The sequence below is a fragment of the Amphiura filiformis genome, chromosome 2 (assembly GCF_039555335.1).
Source record: "Amphiura filiformis chromosome 2, Afil_fr2py, whole genome shotgun sequence".
NCBI classification, from domain to species: Eukaryota; Metazoa; Echinodermata; class Ophiuroidea; order Amphilepidida; family Amphiuridae; genus Amphiura; species Amphiura filiformis.
In genome coordinates, this window is record NC_092629.1 from 40,485,336 (window position 1) to 40,504,322 (window position 18,987).

The window sequence follows — 18,987 nt, forward strand, 5'->3', positions numbered from 1 at the left end:
TTCAGATAACTGTCCTGAAAACATCAGTCGCTCGTCGCATGCAATACACGGCATGACGGCAATCCCCTTTTCCGCATTAAAATATCTGCACTATCGCCTCGTGTTTTCATACACCCCACTGCACGCAAGCGAATTGGCAATCTTTCCCAGTTTTATGTTATTTCTAGAAAGGAGGGTGCATGCAAGCATTCCCTGAATATTTTTTTCTACGATATCAGAATCAGAAGTTATGCTGAAAAGTATAGTCCATTATAATAAATCTTCCCAAGAGAGAAAAAATCTGATTTTTATATAATTTTATATGAGCTTAAACTCCTAAAAATGTACTTATTAAAATTTTTAATAGTATATATTTGAAAAACGCTTCGCACAGAGTCGGGGTTTCCCCCTTTACATGATAAATGAACACATTGGGCGATCTAAAACATGCTTCAAAGTCTTACTTTTTTAATCGAGTCGTATCAATTTCATGTATATGATCAACCAAGCTTCATTAATAAAAATAAGTATAGTCCTGACGTTTGTGACAATGTACAGTATTTCAAATTCAAATTGTCCATTTCGTAGGTTGTCATGATCTGTTTGCCGATACACCTCCTGATTGAATCGCCGCCCCAATTAACATTGTTTGAGCATTCAATAGAATAATGAGATAATCTGTTAATTCTGTTTACCACTAAAGTGTGTGAATTGTTCTTGATTGACCGGGAACGGGACCGTGTTTACAACTCTATCCTAATTGCGAGATTAAATCAATTGCATGGGATTTGGCAGTTCACACATCGGATTTGGCAGCCGTGTTTACAACTCTATCCTAATTGCCAGATTAAATCAATTACATGGGATTTGGCAGTTCACACATCGGATTTGGCAGCCACAAGTCAATAATATTATAATAATCTGCATTGCATTTGCCACTTCGATTTTCGTTTAGTGCCGGCCAGTTAGGGCCTACTACAATAGGGCCTACTATAGTGCAAAAAAAAAAAAAAAAATCACTAGCTACCGATACCATCAACAATAGCTGGTTAATACTGTAACAGTAAACAGTTATATTCATCCATTATCACACATTCACACACACTCCCTAGATGTTTATAGTTATATTGACCCATGATTTAAACCAGCGTAAACAATGAACATTGTTTATTCAATGTGCACTAGTGCAGAAGTCCGTCGTACTGCGGTATGTACCGCGACTGGTGCCACTACTATTAGTGACCATTGATTTTATCGGAAATCTCAAGAGGTGCTAATTGCTACTTACAGAAGTGTGAAAAAATGGGATGAGGTACGCCCCATTTGCGGGATCTCGCTAAAAACTGCAGTGCGACTGGGTAGGCTTTATAAATAATATTGTCAGCTTACCTTAGCATGGATTGTAGAAATTTTGAATAAATTGTGGATGAACTCTTAATTTTAAGGTAGGAGCCTCGGATAATAGCCCCATGCAGGAAAATAGCCACTATATCAAATCAGAATTATGTATCCACATCAAATGTATAACCAATTTAAGATAAATCTTTACTCCACTTATTTTTAATGTTTCATGAAAATTGATACATTTCTTATGTTTTTCTTATTTTGTGAAAATTCCCTAATTTTTTCTACAAATAATTATTGCTAGCCCAGAGGGAATGTGATATGGTTTCCAAAGTTTGAGGGGTGGTTAATAAGCCTAATATCTAAATTCTCTCGCCAGATTTTTTTGATAAAGTGTTTATTTTTGAGAAAAATGATTTTTTCCATTTTTAAATTAGGGAAATCTAGAAACACCCATAACTTAAAATAGAAATACTTTATTAAAAAAAGCTGGCGAGAAAAGTTTCTAAATTTAATAACCTTTCATATGACACCTTGTTTGTTAAAATTGGCCCTATGGTTAGCTCAGACAATAATTATGAAATTGGGTCATTCAGTGTTTCTAGATCAAACCAAGAAAATTTGAGCAAGTACTAACATTACCTTCAAATATCCCCTTTATAACTGGCCAATATATTGAAAAAAAATTACTAAAATTATTTGGTAACATTTTTGTAATAAAAAGATCCAAAAAGCAGTTCTAAAAATGGGTTATAAAGGAGAAAAAATGATATTCAAACATAGTATCTATTTTCAAATATTTACCAATTTTAGTGAACGAGGCTTCATGTCAAAACCACTTTATGTGCAAAGTCAATGGGGTTTTTAAATGATAAATAATTGCATAACTCAAAAACGCTTTGTTGGCAAAAATTAAAAATTGGCAGGCAAGTTTTTCTCACCCAACTACACATCCTGTATCATTTTCAACCAAATCTGTGCATGACACCGTAGCCGATAATACTACCTTAAACCGATTTTGTTTTGTTTTTCATGTAGGAAAAAAAGAATAATAAAAGAAAATCTCCACCAACCAGTAAAGCTAGAAAAAAGCTAAAAGGTCGTAGTTCAAAGATCGATGATTCAAGTGATGATGAAGAAGGCGGACCATCAAATGTCACACTGACACAAATGGCAAGAAAGAAATTGGGTATCAGCAAAGAGGCAGAGGAGGTTTGTAAAAAGTCAAATAGAATTAATGCAATAGACTATCGTCATCATTCGTCAATTTTCTGGTTTGACAACTGAGAAACTTAAGTGTTGGACTTCCTACAAGAACCTGGAGGTGTGAGACTGCGCAGTTGTGTCCAAGACTACGCAGTTGTGACCAAGTTAAACAAAGTTGCGGGAGAATATTTTCATGTGTCCAACACAATACGAATGTGAGCATATTCAGTCATCACAAGTATAAAACAAATACATTTGCAGTGTAGATGGCGAAGGATTTAGTCTATTAATGCAGTATCCTTTTATACCCAAATATGTGCCAGAGATGTAAATAATGGGTGCGGCGCAGCCAATGTCTACCTCCACCAAGCAGCATCACTGTGTTTTTGGGCTATTAATTAGTTGAAATGGAAGATGCAAGTGATAGGCTGTTTGATTCATTGCTTGCTTAATTGATTGATCAATAAATGATTGTTAATATTGATTGTCATGAGTGATAGGTTGTTTGATTACTTCATTGCTTGCTTAATTGATCAATCAACGGTTGGTAATATTGATTTATTTATTGATGAACTGATTGATTGATCGATTGATTCATCAATAATATTGATTGCTTCTTTTACCAGGGTGATGACAAGGAGACAGATGGCATTGATGAAGCATTAGTGAGTTCTCAGGAGGCTTATTATGGCATTATCACCAGACCTACTGTAGTTATACACCCATTACATGGATGCAAGTAAGACTATCATGATGTTACCATATTCAACCTAATTAGTGCCCCTCCTCTTAATTAATGCCCCCTGTAAACTTGTCTAACTTGAAGCCCAGACAAACTACTATCTATACCACTAATTTGGGTGTGCATAATGAAGTCAAAAACTGCATAGTAACAATTTGGACAAACATGCAAACAAGCGCATCTGTCTTTTCAGACATGTACGCATTGACGGGCTTGTATTTCTCCACGCCTAGTAACTCCTGCCATCGGGTAAAGTTGTCATGCATACATGGCTTCACCTAATGCAGTGGTTAGGGATGGACAGTAGTCGTCTAGATAGTAGTTTGTCGGGAACTTGCACCAGCTAAAGTTTGTTCGGCTTATATAAGGCGGAAAAAATAAGACTCATAACACTGTGTATTGATATAGAATGGCATGCACATTGTTGGGCGCAATGCTTACGCTAGGTGTGCGTTGCGTAAAGCTTGACTAGCGCACGCTTATGTGAATTTACGCGAGCGTGAGTTGGGACTTTATTGACATGCATAGTAACAAAAGCCGAATAATTTCCACCTTATATAAACCGACTTTAAAGCACTGCCTTTCAAGGCATGTTTAGCGTGAAAAATGTTTCATGTTGGGAATACTAGTTTAATCACTGCAAAATTATCTCGGCACAGAGTTACAATCCATGCTACATTTGTTCAAGCAGTTATTGGTATTTTCTTAACATACAGCATTAAAAATGCCCAGTTTCATTTTCAAGTATGGTATTTATTAAGCACCTGCTTGGCAAAAATATCTTCAAATTTGTATTACGTTCTGTTAGCAGAACAGAATTACATCACAGTGGCCTATGGAGCAATGTAAAAACATATTGTACTCATAATCAGGCAAACACAAAATCAGAATCAACTGACATTTGGAAATAAGATTTTAAAACATGGCATAAAAAGTGTATTAAAATCACAAAGTACTCCTTTGAGGTCATTAATATGACACAGCACTCCATGTAATCATAGTTCATTTGTTTTTCATCCCATCTATCAGAGATCCATACAGTTTGACAAGAACCCTGCAAGAGGTCCAGCCAAGATATGTTATTTTATATGATGCAGAAATACAGTTTGTGAGGCAATTGGAGGTAAGGACCCCCCCCCAGTTTTTTTCCCACTGTAATTACCAGGGTTCGAATTCAGTCAATTTTTTTGCATAGCTGTTTGTGCTATGCAAAACATATGTTTGCATAGCAGTTTCCAAATTTTGCATCACAGTTATTTTGCCATGCAAAAAAAAATTGTGTAGCATTTGGCGATGCAATATTTGTGTTTGCGTAGCGAATCTACAGTACAACTTCTGTCATTGTCATCAAATCTCGGCTATCACTGCCGCCAATATTGTATTCGCGCATCACACACATTTCCCAAACTCACCTTGTTGCTAAGAAAATATCAAATGTAGGCCTATCCAAGAAAATGCAGGTTGTATGTGTTCATCATTTATTTATCATCAATAAATTCATGTTTGTGCTGAATTGTATGCTTAAAAGCCATCAGAATTCATGATTGTTGAAGTCAAAATTTACGTGTAATATATCACCATTGACATTTTCCCTCAGTAAACATGTAAACAATTTTTTATGCGCAGTTGGTATATACAGCTTCAGGAGGTCTTGAAAGTACTTGAAAACATCTCCTAGCAACGATCAGAGGTCAGGTTTTTTGCTGATAGCCGTTGATTTGACAGACATAATTTTGCTATTGCAAGAGCTTGACAGATTCAGGAACCACCAAAATTACCTAGGGCTTTTGCTAGCTTGAAGGATATCCCCACGTGCTTTGTGTCAAAATGCCAAAAACAAGAGGGAATTAACTGAGTCCCGAAAAAGGGCAAATTTCTGCCCTTTTGGAGGATGCGTTTGTGAACTTTTGAGCTAAATACGATGTGGAATTTAGCTCAAATTTATTTATAGCACTTTTAGCTATGCATTTTGGAAAAGTGCATAGCAGTTGATGGAAATTGCATAGCATTTTGCGATGCGATACCGTTGAATTCGACCGCTGGTAATTACCCTAAAAAGCCTACAGACCCAAAAGTTTCTTTTTCAATCTCAAGGAAACATATTTTTCCCTGTATTTGACGTAAAAATGAGTTATTTACATTTACTTGGTTTGTGGTGCAGTAGTATTACTGAACAAATAGATGGAAGCCCACAATCTTGGAAATAAGTCTTGGAACGCTTGCGTGTAAATAAAGGAAAACTGTCACCCCCTTTTCCCCGTGCAATGTTGAGAAATGCCAATGTCTTCAGCAGCTTCCCAATGTCCCCAACATTGTTTGATGGGGAGGAGGGAAGGGTAAATCACTGTTGTAGATGTCATGTTTGTTATCAAGCACAATATACATCATTTCCATGATCATAAGAAATTCTGCACACAATTTCAGCAGATTGTGCCAAGCGTTCCAAGTGCTTTTTTCCAAGATTGCAGATGGAGCTTATTTAAATGCATGCATGTCGTATAATCGTAGGTAATGAGTATTATTATAATACTGATGAGCTCAAATGCAGATGCACTGGAGATGCTTAAACTGTCCTCTTGTTAAAAGTCAGAAACATCTCCTCAGATGCTTTGGCTGGCAGATTATTAAGTCATTATTAAGATAACCCTTCCTCGTGTATTTTTGAGCGCATATAGAGACAGGCAATTTTTGGAATACTAATTTTTGACCAGAAATTAACAGGGGATTCAATGATACATTTCTCACCAGGTTTTCAAAGCCTCGAGGCCAGGCATTCCATTGAGAGTTTACTTCTTGATTTATTCTGGATCTACCGAAGAACAACGCTATCTTACAACACTCAGACAAGAAAAAGATGCTTTTGAGCACTTGATCAAACAGAAAGCAGTAAGTATATTTAAAACCAGAGAAGATATTTTACTCTTCCCAGAATCCTTTGCAACATGATCCATCCCTCATTTCATCAAATGAAACTCCCATTATTTTATACAGGTTCTCTTTGTTTTCATATTAAGAATAGACTGGCTAAACATGGGTCGCTAGTCAAGAAATGAACACATTTTACAAGATCTGGATGTGCTCTTTTCGTTGAGGTACATTTCGTCATTATTGACCCCTATTGCAATTTTAATAGCAAATTAGTACAGAAAATTGAAATGGGAGAAATGCATTATGGGAAGTGTAAGGTATCTTCTCTGATTTAAAGCTGAAATATGATCAAAATTGGGGATGAGATTACACACAGGTCTGACCCAAAATGAAACTACAAAGTGATAAAATAATACCCTAAATTGTAAATAAACATTTGTGACTGACCCCGAATTGGGCTATTCCAGTTGAAATGTATACACCCCCTATGGAAGACATGACCTTAATTTTCCACACAGGGAGTGTGAATTTCAAATGGGGTGGATAAATGGATGAACCCATTTGAAATCTTCACTCCCTGGGTATGTGATTAAGCTATTGCCTTCCATAGGGAGAGTGCATGGATTTCTACTGAAATAACAGATTGTGTGATTAGAACACTAAATTAGTGAAAATATTTCCATATGTGTATAAGAATGTATAAGGCCGTCTTAATTTAATAGTTCGTAATGTAATAGTTTTATTTTGTTTTATCTGTGGGACTAGCTTTTTGACAAGAATAGACCACCTTTTCATCTGTCAAGGAGGTTTCACTGTGGTCAAGATGAAGAATTTTATTGAGATTAATGATTTGGGTTATTTTGACTTCGATGATGTCAGATGTGATATTTTTGTGAGGTGGATTTGGAAAAAAAATTAAACAGTGGAAAAAAACTAAAATTGACTCAATCTAGTGGGAATAACGTGCAAAAAGCAGACGATTTTACTAATGCGCATGGGGACTTTGAGATGAACTATTAAATCAAGATGGTGTAAGAAGTTTTGACAGTTTAGAGCATCTCAAGCTTATTTTGATTGAGATTGAGTCAGGGGCGACCACAATCTGCATTGGAATTTTAAATCTTTGCAAACTCTGAGACATATTACTTTTTGGCTGAAGATAGAGTTTTACTCTTATTTTTACATAGACAATGGTTATACCAGAGGAGATTGAAGGAAAGGTTGATACAGCTCCACAGTTGTTGCGAGATGCGAGCCGTGCTGCTGATACCACAACAACAGTTAGTAGTCGTAGAGCAGGAGGACAGGGAGATAAAGAGACCGTACAACAGAAGGTAAGTCAGGAATCCACAGGATTTTGATTAGTATAGTCAGAAATATTACATGGAAAGGTTTTTGGGCAGAGCATGGTATATTATACAAATATTAACTGTCTATGAGTGTGATGGTCGAAATATAATCACAAGGTGAAAGATGGATTGTTCCATTCCACGAGCCGTTCCGGCTCGTGGAATGGAACAATACATCTTTCACCTAGTGATTATATTTCGACCGTTACACGAATTTAAGACAGTTAATATTTGTTTTATATCACTCATGCATAAATTCTACTAATAAAATACTATTTAAGGTAGGAAACACATTTTTTCATCAACATAACACCATGTTTTGCCGTGATATACTTCACATTTTGGGGTCAAGCCCATAACTAAATCGGCGAGTCCAAACGTCAGCGCACGGCTTGGCGGAGGCGCACTACGGCAGAGCACTATGATGGTAAAGACTATCACACGGAGAGGGTGATCGTAAAAATGATAAATGGTAATCAACCAATGAACTGTCTAGAATTTATGTATGAGTGATATAATTAAATTACAATTATCAGGATATCTAGAGCTGTACTGCTGATATCGCCACAACAATTAGTTGTAGATCATGGGGTAAAGTAGATAGAGAGACAGTACCACTGAAGCTAAGACTGGTGATTAACCGGTATAATCAGAAATGTCTTATGAGAAGGTTTTAGGCAGAGCATGGTAGAAGCATGCGGCCCCACAATTATCATGAGATCCCAGCTGTGCTCTTGAAATAAGTAGTCATAGGGCAGGGGACAGGGAGACAAATAGGCAGTACCACAGAAGGTAAATGAGATTGATTGACATAATCATTTCATTTTCATTTCAATTTTATTTATACACGGAAAAGCCCAGATCAGCCCTTGAGCTGGTCTTCCCTGGGGCCGTGTTGCTACATAAATTTACATGTTACATTACATCATATCAAGGATATTAAAAGTAAATGGAAATACAAAACAAGTATAAAAACTATATATGACGAAGTGATAAAATATATGACGAAGTGATAAAATATAAATTAAACATGATACAAAGCAAGTAAAATTGACAAAGTAATATGGTAACCAAAAGCAAACATTTAGGCAAAGTTCAATTCATAATTACAGTAAAGCAATCTCCTGAACGCAGCAGATCTATCGCACAACTGTGCTTCAGCTGAGAGATCGCTTCCATAGATGAGCACCCCTATATGAAAGACTGCGTTTCTTAAAGTTATTTGAAGGAAAAGGAACATCAACATTATTTGGATTACGCCTGAGATTATAATTATATTCCTTTTCTCAAATAACATGCAAATATTATCAGGAAATATGTTGTTTGTAACCCTGAACATGAACTCTGCCAAATGGATATTTCTTATTTCAGCAAGTGTCAACCAGCTGAGTTGATTAAGAACTTCAGACCCTGATGTGTCCCAAGGAACATTGCAAATATATCTAGCAGCTCTTGCCTGCATTCGCTGCAACTTAATTGAATCTGTTTTGGTACAATTACCCCAAATTATATCACAATAATTGAAATGAGGTGCAACAATAGAGTTGTATATAAGCTTGAGAGCATTCATGGGAACTAATGACTTAGCCCTCCTAATCATAGAAATACTCCTGGCAGACTTCTTCAACAAATAATCAATATGATCATGCCAATTTAAATTACTATCAATTATTATACCCAAATGGGTGCAAGAGAAAACTCTTTCAATAATATCACCATTAATATGAACATTCAAAACATCATCATTAATTTTAGCCAATCTTTGTGGTGTTCCAAGCATAATAAATTTAGTCTTATTTACATTCAAACTTAGCTTATTATTGTCAAGCCACTGTTTCATTGAAGAAAGGTCATTATTAAGGTTATGTACAATATCAGCTGGGTTTTTGCCAGCACAGTAAATAATGGTATCATCAGCATACATGCTGATCTTAGTAAATTTAAGACAGTTTGGTAAATCATCAATGAAAACAATAAAAAGGAGAGGTCCAAGTATTGAACCTTGAGGCACTCCGTAACACTCCGTAATCATAAATGATTACTTGAGGCACTCCGTAATCATAAATGTCTAATGAGAAGGTTTTAGGGAGGAGCATGGTAGATGTGGCTCCACAATTGTCACAAGATCTGAGCCTTGCTTGTGATATCACCACAACAATTAGTAGTCATAGAGCAGGGGGTCGAAGGAGGCAGAGAGACAATACCTCTGAAGGTAAGACATGAGATTGACTGGTATAGGGGCAAGCAGCGGTACGGGCTCCGCCTTGTAATTGGTGGATTGCAAAATATGGAGCTCCGGTGATGCCATTGTGTTGTGCTCTTGGGCAAGGCGCTTTACCTTACTTGCCTCTCTCTACCCAGGGGTGAAATGGGGAGCTGTTATGAATGTTGCCCATTTGGCGCCGCCCAAAGGTATGAGCATGCCTTGGGCATTGTATGGCAGCTGACATATTCTAACGGCAGCGGAATAAATGTAAAGCGCTTTGGTACATGTGCACATGTGAAAGGCGCTGTATAAATACCAACATTTATTTATTTATAGTCAGAAAATCAGAAATGTCTTATGGGAAGGTTTTAGGCAGAGCAGTTATTTTCTGTTTCATTTATGTGATCACCTGCTATAAAGGTTCTTCTTAAAAAAAATCAAGAATTGTGCTAAAGATACACATTTTGTAGCTGAAATTAATGTTCATTTGTTTGTTTGTTTTTTTACTTATTTATTTTATTTATTTATGTATTTCTTTATTCTATTTTGGCAGGTCATAGTTGATATGAGGGAATTCCGTAGTGAGTTGCCATCATTAATACATAGAAGGGGTATCGATATTGAACCAATTACACTGGAGGTAAGAAAGGGAGTGATCTGATTAAGTGAATTTCCTTTGAGCAAAATTGTATTCAGTGATTTGATTGGTTGAAGGGAAGTGTCAGTGATCTGATTGGTCAAGAGAAATAATATTAGTGACCTGATTGATTGAGAGAAACTTTATAAGCGTAATATTTATTTTTTAAACGAAGTGTGTCCGTGATAGATGCGTTTTAAAATTTGGACAAGACATAGTCAGAACCAATATTGGACATAAAGCATCCATTTATGTTTTGGATCCAATATTTTTACACATTTGGATTCATCAAAACATAATAATGCAACTTATTGCACAATAAATATTTGAGATTTGGAGCAAATTTTACCATAGATATTTATAAAAAAATGTAAAATAAAAATAAACAAATGCATCTCACATTTCCCTCTCTCATTTATTTAGGTCGGCGACTATATTTTGACCCCAAATATCTGTGTTGAAAGAAAGAGTATCAGCGATCTGATTGGTTCGTTAAACAGTGGGCGTCTGTACAACCAGATGCTAGCGATGACTAGATACTACAAACGACCCGTGCTACTGATAGAGTTTGACCCCAACAAATCCTTTGCTTTACAGGTAAGTACTGTTACAGGGAAGTTATGGTATACAAATATTGACTGCTCATGAGAGAAATGGTGCAAATTATCTACTCAAGGTGACTGGGGACTGTGGGCCAACTATTAGGCCGACGGTTCCCAATCAACAAAGGTAGGTATTTTGCTCTATTTTATGCATAAAAAGCAGTTGCTATTTATAACACATACGATATGTCAAGAGTTATCAGTTTGATTTCATTATATCATTCTGTTACTTGACTTCTTCAATATCTGGTGTGCTTTGTTTGTAGGGGAAAAAAAGAAGCATTGACGATGTATAGTCTTGATTTCAGTGTATTTTTCACTGGTGACAGACATTGTGCTTTCAATAATTTCTCAGCGGCAATTTTTGATTCTCCACTGCAGTTTGAATGCTGGAGATTTGGAACTGCAATCTATATCTACACAATTACCCAACAAAATTACATGAAAGCAATATCTAGCTAACCAGTTGAAATCAATATGGCAATACAAAATACATCTGGACGGATCCTTAAAGAACTTGACGAAATTTACCCTCGATTAGAGAAAAGCGAGGGTAATAAATCTTCTTTCCCTGGTCTTATTTTCACATACCACTGTCGGCAGGAGGGCTCCCAGCTCCAACCAAACCATGGGAAATAACCCTTTCCCGTCTTCCCTGGACCTCTGTGCAACTCAGTCGTATACACTTAATAGGCCTATGTGGTAAAGTTCAACATTGTTATTCAACATGCAGAGGTCAAATGTATTGGTTTTTTTTTAGCATGTTTAACCCTTTTCCTGTTTCTGCCTTGAACGCATGTTATATAAAGCCAAAACTGTTGCAAACTTGACAATGTTTTTTTTTATTCCTAGACCAAATCCACCTTATCCAGTGAGATTTCTTACCAGAACCTGTCTTCTAAGCTGACCTTACTGACCTTGCATTTCCCACGTATGAGGGTGCTGTGGTGTCCGAGTCCATATGCAACAGCAGAATTATTTGAAGAGCTAAAGGTATGTATTCAACTTGCCCCTCTCCACACTATCTTGCATTTCCCACGTATGAGGGTGCTGTGGTGTCCGAGTCCATATGCAACAGCAGAATTGTTTGAAGAGCTAAAGGTATGTATTCAACTTGCCCCTCTCCACTATCTTGCATTTCCCACGTATGAGGGTGCTGTGGTGTCCGAGTCCGTATGCAACAGCAGAATTGTTTGAAGAGCTAAAGGTATGTATTCAACTTGCCCCTCTCCACACTATCTTGCATTTCCCACGTATGAGGGTGCTGTGGTGTCCGAGTCCGTATGCAACAGCAGAATTGTTTGAAGAGCTAAAGGTATGTACTCAACTTGCCCCTCTCCACTATCTTGCATTTCCCACGTATGAGGGTGCTGTGGTGTCCGAGTCCGTATGCAACAGCATAATTGTTTGAAGAGCTAAAGGTATGTATTCAACTTGCCCCTCTCCACTATCTTGCATTTCCCACGTATGAGGGTGCTGTGGTGCCCTAGTCCGTATGCAACAGCAGAATTGTTTGAAGAGCTAAAGGTATGTATTCAACTTGCCCCTCTCCACTATCTTGCATTTCCCACGTATGAGGGTGCTGTGGTGCCCTAGTCCGTATGAACAGCAGAATTGTTTGAAGAGCTAAAGGTATGTATTCAACTTGCCCCTCTCCACTATCTTGCATTTCCCACGTATGAGGGTGCTGTGGTGCCCTAGTCCGTATGCAACAGCAGAATTGTTTGAAGAGCTAAAGGTATGTATTCAACTTGCCCCTCTCCACTATCTTGCATTTCCCACGCATGAGGGTTGTGGTGCCCAGTCCGTATGAACAGCAGGTTTGAAGAGCTAAAGGTATGTATTCAACTTGCCCTCTCCACTATCTTGCTCCGTATGCTGGTGCCCTAGTCCAAGTATGAACAGCAGAATTGTCCGTATGAGGGTGCTGTGGTGCCCTAGTCCGTATGCAACAGAATTGTTTGAAGAGCTAAAGGTATGTATTCAACTTGCCCCTCTCCACTATCTTGCATTTCCCACGTATGAGGGTGCTGTGGTGCCCTAGTCCGTATGCAACAGCAGAATTATTTGAAGAGCTAAAGGTATGTATTCAACTTGCCCCTCTCCACTATCTTGCATTTCCCACGTATGAGGGTGCTGTGGTGCCCTAGTCCGTATGCAACAGCAGAATTGTTTGAAGAGCTAAAGGTATGTATTCAACTTGCCCTCTCCACTATCTTGCATTTCCCACGTATGAGGGTGCTGTGGTGCCCTAGTCCGTATGCAACAGCAGAATTGTTTGAAGAGCTAAAGGTATGTATTCAACTTGCCCTCTCCACTATCTTGCATTTCCCACGTATGAGGGTGCTGTGGTGCCCTAGTCCGTATGCAACAGCAGAATTATTTGAAGAGCTAAAGGTATGTATTCAACTTGCCCCTCTCCACACTATCTTGCATTACCCACGTGTGAGGGTGCTGTGGTGTCCGAGTCCATATGCAACAGCAGAATTGTTTGAAGAGCTAAAGGTATGTATTCAACTTGCCCCTCTCCACTATCTTGCATTTCCCACATATGAGGGTGCTTTGGTGTCCGAGTCCATATGCAACAGCAGAATTGTTTGAAGAGCTAAAGGTATGTATTCAACTTGCCCCTCTCCACACTATCTTGCATTTCCCACGTATGAGGGTGCTGTGGTGTCCGAGTCCATATGCAACAGCAGAATTATTTGAAGAGCTAAAGGTATGTATTCAACTTGCCCCTCTCCACACTATCTTGCATTTCCCACGGATGAGGGTGCTGTGGTGCCCTAGTCCGTATGCAACAGCAGAATTGTTTGAAGAGCTAAAGGTATGTATTCAACTTGCCCCTCTCCACACTATCTTGCATTTCCCACGTATGAGGGTGCTGTGGTGTCCGAGTCCATATGCAACAGCAGAATTGTTTGAAGAGCTAAAGGTATGTACTCAACTTGCCCCTCTCCACTATCTTGCATTTCCCACGTATGAGGGTGCTGTGGTGTCCGAGTCCATATGCAACAGCAGAATTGTTTGAAGAGCTAAAGGTATGTACTCAACTTGCCCCTCTCCACTATCTTGCATTTCCCACGTATGAGGGTGCTGTGGTGCCCTAGTCCGTATGCAACAGCAGAATTGTTTGAAGAGCTAAAGGTATGTATTCAACTTGCCCCTCTCCACACTATCTTGCATTTCCCACGTATGAGGGTGCTGTGGTGTCCGAGTCCATATGCAACAGCAGAATTGTTTGAAGAGCTAAAGGTATGTATTCAACTTGCCCCTCTCCACACTATCTTGCATTTCCCACGTATGAGGGTGCTGTGGTGCCCTAGTCCGTATGCAACAGCAGAATTGTTTGAAGAGCTAAAGGTATGTATTCAACTTGCCCCTCTCCACACTATCTTGCATTTCCCACGTGATGAGGGTGCTGTGGTGTCCGAGTCCATATGCAACAGCAGAATTGTTTGAAGAGCTAAAGGTATGTACTCAACTTGCCCCTCTCCACACTATCTTGCATTTCCCACGTATGAGGGTGCTGTGGTGCCCGAGTCCATATGCAACAGCAGAATTATTTGAAGAGCTAAAGGTATGTATTCAACTTGCCCCTCTCCACACTATCTTGCATTTCCCACGTATGAGGGTGCTGTGGTGTCCGAGTCCATATGCAACACCAGAATTGTTTGAAGAGCTAAAGGTATGTATTCAACTTGCCCCTCTCCACACTATCTTGCATTTCCCACGTATGAGGGTGCTGTGGTGTCCGAGTCCATATGCAACAGCAGAATTGTTTGAAGAGCTAAAGGTATGTATTCAACTTGCCCCTCTCCACACTATCTTGCATTTCCCATGTATGAGGGTGCTGTGGTGTCCGAGTCCATATGCAACAGCAGAATTGTTTGAAGAGCTAAAGGTATGTATTCAACTTGCCCCTCTCCACACTATCTTGCATTTCCCACGTATGAGGGTGCTGTGGTGTCCGAGTCCATATGCAACAGCAGAATTGTTTGAAGAGCTAAAGGTATGTATTCAACTTGCCCCTCTCCATTATCTTGCATTTCCCACGTATGAGGGTGCTGTGGTGTCCGAGTCCATATGCAACAGCAGAATTGTTTGAAGAGCTAAAGGTATGTATTCAACTTGCCCCTCTCCACACTATCTTGCATTTCCCATGTATGAGGGTGCTGTGGTGCCCTAGTCCGTATGCAACAGCAGAATTGTTTGAAGAGCTAAAGGTATGTATTCAACTTGCCCCTCTCCACTATCTTGCATTTCCCACGTATGAGGGTGCTGTGGTGTCCGAGTCCATATGCAACAGCAGAATTATTTGAAGAGCTAAAGGTATGTATTCAACTTGCCCCTCTCCACACTATCTTGCATTTCCCACGTATGAGGGTGCTGTGGTGCCCTAGTCCGTATGCAACAGCAGAATTGTTTGAAGAGCTAAAGGTATGTATTCAACTTGCCCCTCTCCACTATCTTGCATTTCCCACGTATGAGGGTGCTGTGGTGCCCTAGTCCGTATGCAACAGCAGAATTGTTTGAAGAGCTAAAGGTATGTATTCAACTTGCCCCTCTCCACTATCTTGCATTTCCCACGTATGAGGGTGCTGTGGTGCCCTAGTCCGTATGCAACAGCAGAATTGTTTGAAGAGCTAAAGGTATGTATTCAACTTGCCCCTCTCCACACTATCTTGCATTTCCCACGTATGAGGGTGCTGTGGTGTCCGAGTCCATATGCAACAGCAGAATTATTTGAAGAGCTAAAGGTATGTACTCAACTTGCCCTCTCAACTATCTTGCATTTCCCACGTATGAGGGTGCTGTGGTGTCCGAGTCCATATGCAACAGCAGAATTGTTTGAAGAGCTAAAGGTATGTATTCAACTTGCCCCCTCCACACTATCTTGCATTTCCCACGTGTGAGGGTGCTGTGGTGTCCGAGTCCATATGCAACAGCAGAATTGTTTGAAGAGCTAAAGGTATGTATTCAACTTGCCCCTCTCCACTATCTTGCATTTCCCACGTGTATGAGGGTGCTGTGGTGTCCGAGTCCATATGCAACAGCAGAATTATTTGAAGAGCTAAAGGTATGTATTCAACTTGCCCCTCTCCACACTATCTTGCATTTCCCACGTATGAGGGTGCTGTGGTGTCCGAGTCCATATGCAACAGCAGAATTGTTTGAAGAGCTAAAGGTATGTATTCAACTTGCCCCTCTCCACTATCTTGCATTTCCCACGTATGAGGGTGCTGTGGTGCCCTAGTCCGTATGCAACAGCAGAATTGTTTGAAGAGCTAAAGGTATGTATTCAACTTGCCCCTCTCCACACTATCTTGCATTTCCCACGTATGAGGGTGCTGTGGTGTCCGAGTCCATATGCAACAGCAGAATTATTTGAAGAGCTAAAGGTATGTACTCAACTTGCCCTCTCAACTATCTTGCATTTCCCACGTATGAGGGTGCTGTGGTGTCCGAGTCCGTATGCAACAGCAGAATTGTTTGAAGAACTCAAGGTATGAACACAAATTTTCATATGAACAGAAATGAGGTATAAGGGACAGAGATAGAATGAGACAGGCAGACAGACAGACAGACACATGGACACAAAGTTTACCAACTGACAGTCAAGAGAAAGCCAGGTACAATAAGAGACTGTGTTGGGACAGAAATCCAAAGATGATAAATTTACTTGTTTGCAGAATGTCAGCATGTATGTCTGGGTATCTGTATATCTGTCCATATTATATCAATTTTTAAAATTCTTTATTGTTGTCTCTATCTGTCTCCTTTCTGTGTTCCTTTTTGTCTGTCTTGTTATCTTTCTGTCCCCTACACATCATGTCCTTCAATAAGTGAGCATTTGTGATTTATCCTATTCCACACACAACTGCAATATTATTTGAAACTACTTAACTGGTCAACTGATAAACTGCACATCCCTCTTTCGTATAGCCTTGGGGGCCAGGCAGCTCCTCCTACAATATGGGGTTGTTGTTTTTTCGAGGGGGGAGGTGCTGCCCCACTTCCTGCACTGTGAGTATGTCATCTTCACTACATAAACTGACATTCATCTTATACACCTGGGTGGAGAGAGTCAATAGAGGTACCTTGTCTAAGTGCACAACATGATGGCACTACTGGGCCAACAACCTTCCCATCATGAGATGGGCAAATTAATAACATTTGCTTTTTACCTCTACTCAAAATGATTTCAGATAAATCGGGACCAACCAGATGCCGTCGCAGCAGCTGCTGTAACAGCAGAAGAAGGTACATCTACAGCAGAGCCAGCAGCAGCAGATAAATATAATCATGGACCTCATGATATGCTGCTCAAGTTTCCTGGGATCAGTAACAAAAATGCATGGTAAGTCTGTGTTGTCTTGCTGTCGTCTGCTTCACATACTGTCGTATCTCAAAAGGCTGCCTTGTGTGATTTTTGTTATTATTGTCATCTAATTGTGATGTGATACATTGTAAAATTAACATCATGTATTAATTTTGAGATATTATCACAATATTAAAATCTTATGTCCATTCATAAAAGAAAGAAGCATGCTGAAATATAAAATAACAATATGAAATACAGTAATGATAATAAAAATCACAAAAGGCAGCCTTTTTAGATAAGACGGTATGTGGTGCAGACGACGACGTGATGTGCAGGTGTGGGGGTGTGTATGTATGTATATAACATGCATTTTAAGGACATTTTACATCACACCCGTGGATGTTTGTGGAACCTGGGCAGGGACCCAGTTCTCTAGTACTGGTGTATACAATGGGCTATAAATAAGAATGCTTTTGAAAGTGTGTCCCTATTGGTTCAAAACCACATATCTGCATTGAGTGGTCTAGGACAGATCTCTGCTTGACAAATACCTTTTAATGAAGTAACTTCATTACTGTATTGGACTATTCCAGTTAAAATCCATACACCTTCTGTGGAAGATATGAAATTTACAGTTAGATTTCAAATGGAGTCACCCATTCAGGTAACCCCATTTGAAATTTACACCCCCTGTGGAAGATGAAGATTTACTTCCTTAGGGGGTGTGTGGATTTCAACTGGAATAGCCCATTAAGCATTTTGGAACCATAGGGTTTGTTGTGTATGATCTCTTTGAAACAGCAAACTTTCGCAACTTTAAAAATTATGAAAATATATACAGCACTAGAATATCTGACTATACAGTATTGATAATCCAAACTGATTGTTGGATTTTGAATCGTTATTTCTTTCCAGGAAAATCATGAAGTGTATCCCAGACATGGCTGCCCTAAGCACAACATCTCAGGAACGTTTGGGTGAAATCCTGGAACATACGGGTAACGCCAAGCTCCTGTGGGAGTTCCTACATAAAGAACAAGGAGTAGAGTCAGACAAAGCAGTGAAGGGGACAGGAAAAGGGGGAAAGTTTGGGGCAAAGGGTGGAAAGGGAAAGAGACCTTTCAAAGGAAAAGGTGCCAAAAGGTGATGATGGCATGAGACTGAGTTATGATTGGGATAATACATTAAACCGTAGAATAAGACTCACATTATGATGGGTTGCTCAAGGCAGCTATTAAGCTAGTGCTCTGGTGCTCTGTGACATTACCTCTGAAGCACTGCTTAACCACGGTATCAGAAAAATCAGGAAGCACCGTCAAAAAACTTGACGACCTGTGGCAAGAAAGTTTTGCACCACGTATGTCAAGTTCACTTTTCAAAGGACTAACTGTTGTTACAAAAACAAAACAGTGGTAAAAAGTCTCTGAAAATTAAAATGGCAAAATTGCGACAAGAACTGTCAGTGACTGTTGCCCTTGCGAGTGAAAAAATACATTTAGCCAGTGTCAACATTGTTTCATTGGTTTGAATATTTTCTTAACATAATTGGACTAACACAACAGCTATATGGTTTTTCACAATGTAACAATAATGGAAAGAAAAGTGTTAATGTTCGTCGTTTTTGGCACCAAAAATTTTGGTGAAAATGACGTCACATACATAAACAACAATCTCCTAATTTTCATATAGCTGTCATTCCACCAGCTAGTTCATCGAAATTCCTGGTTTG

General features: G+C 39.2%; 1 protein-coding gene across 1 annotated transcript in view; it reads left to right on the top strand.

Annotated features, from left to right (window-relative positions):
- Positions 1–18,655, top strand: part of LOC140146220 (DNA repair endonuclease XPF-like) — a 44,701-nt gene extending 26,046 nt beyond the window's left edge. Inside the window, exons 15-24 of the mRNA XM_072168001.1 lie at positions 2,362–2,535; positions 3,156–3,268; positions 4,301–4,394; positions 6,020–6,157; positions 7,327–7,473; positions 10,248–10,334; positions 10,755–10,928; positions 11,786–11,926; positions 17,143–17,294; positions 18,174–18,655. Coding sequence (XP_072024102.1) covers positions 2,362–2,535; positions 3,156–3,268; positions 4,301–4,394; positions 6,020–6,157; positions 7,327–7,473; positions 10,248–10,334; positions 10,755–10,928; positions 11,786–11,926; positions 17,143–17,294; positions 18,174–18,405 — 1,452 coding nt within the window. The 3' untranslated portion in view covers positions 18,406–18,655. The remainder of the gene's footprint in view (positions 1–2,361; positions 2,536–3,155; positions 3,269–4,300; positions 4,395–6,019; positions 6,158–7,326; positions 7,474–10,247; positions 10,335–10,754; positions 10,929–11,785; positions 11,927–17,142; positions 17,295–18,173) is intronic.
- Positions 18,656–18,987: the final 332 nt, after the last annotated feature.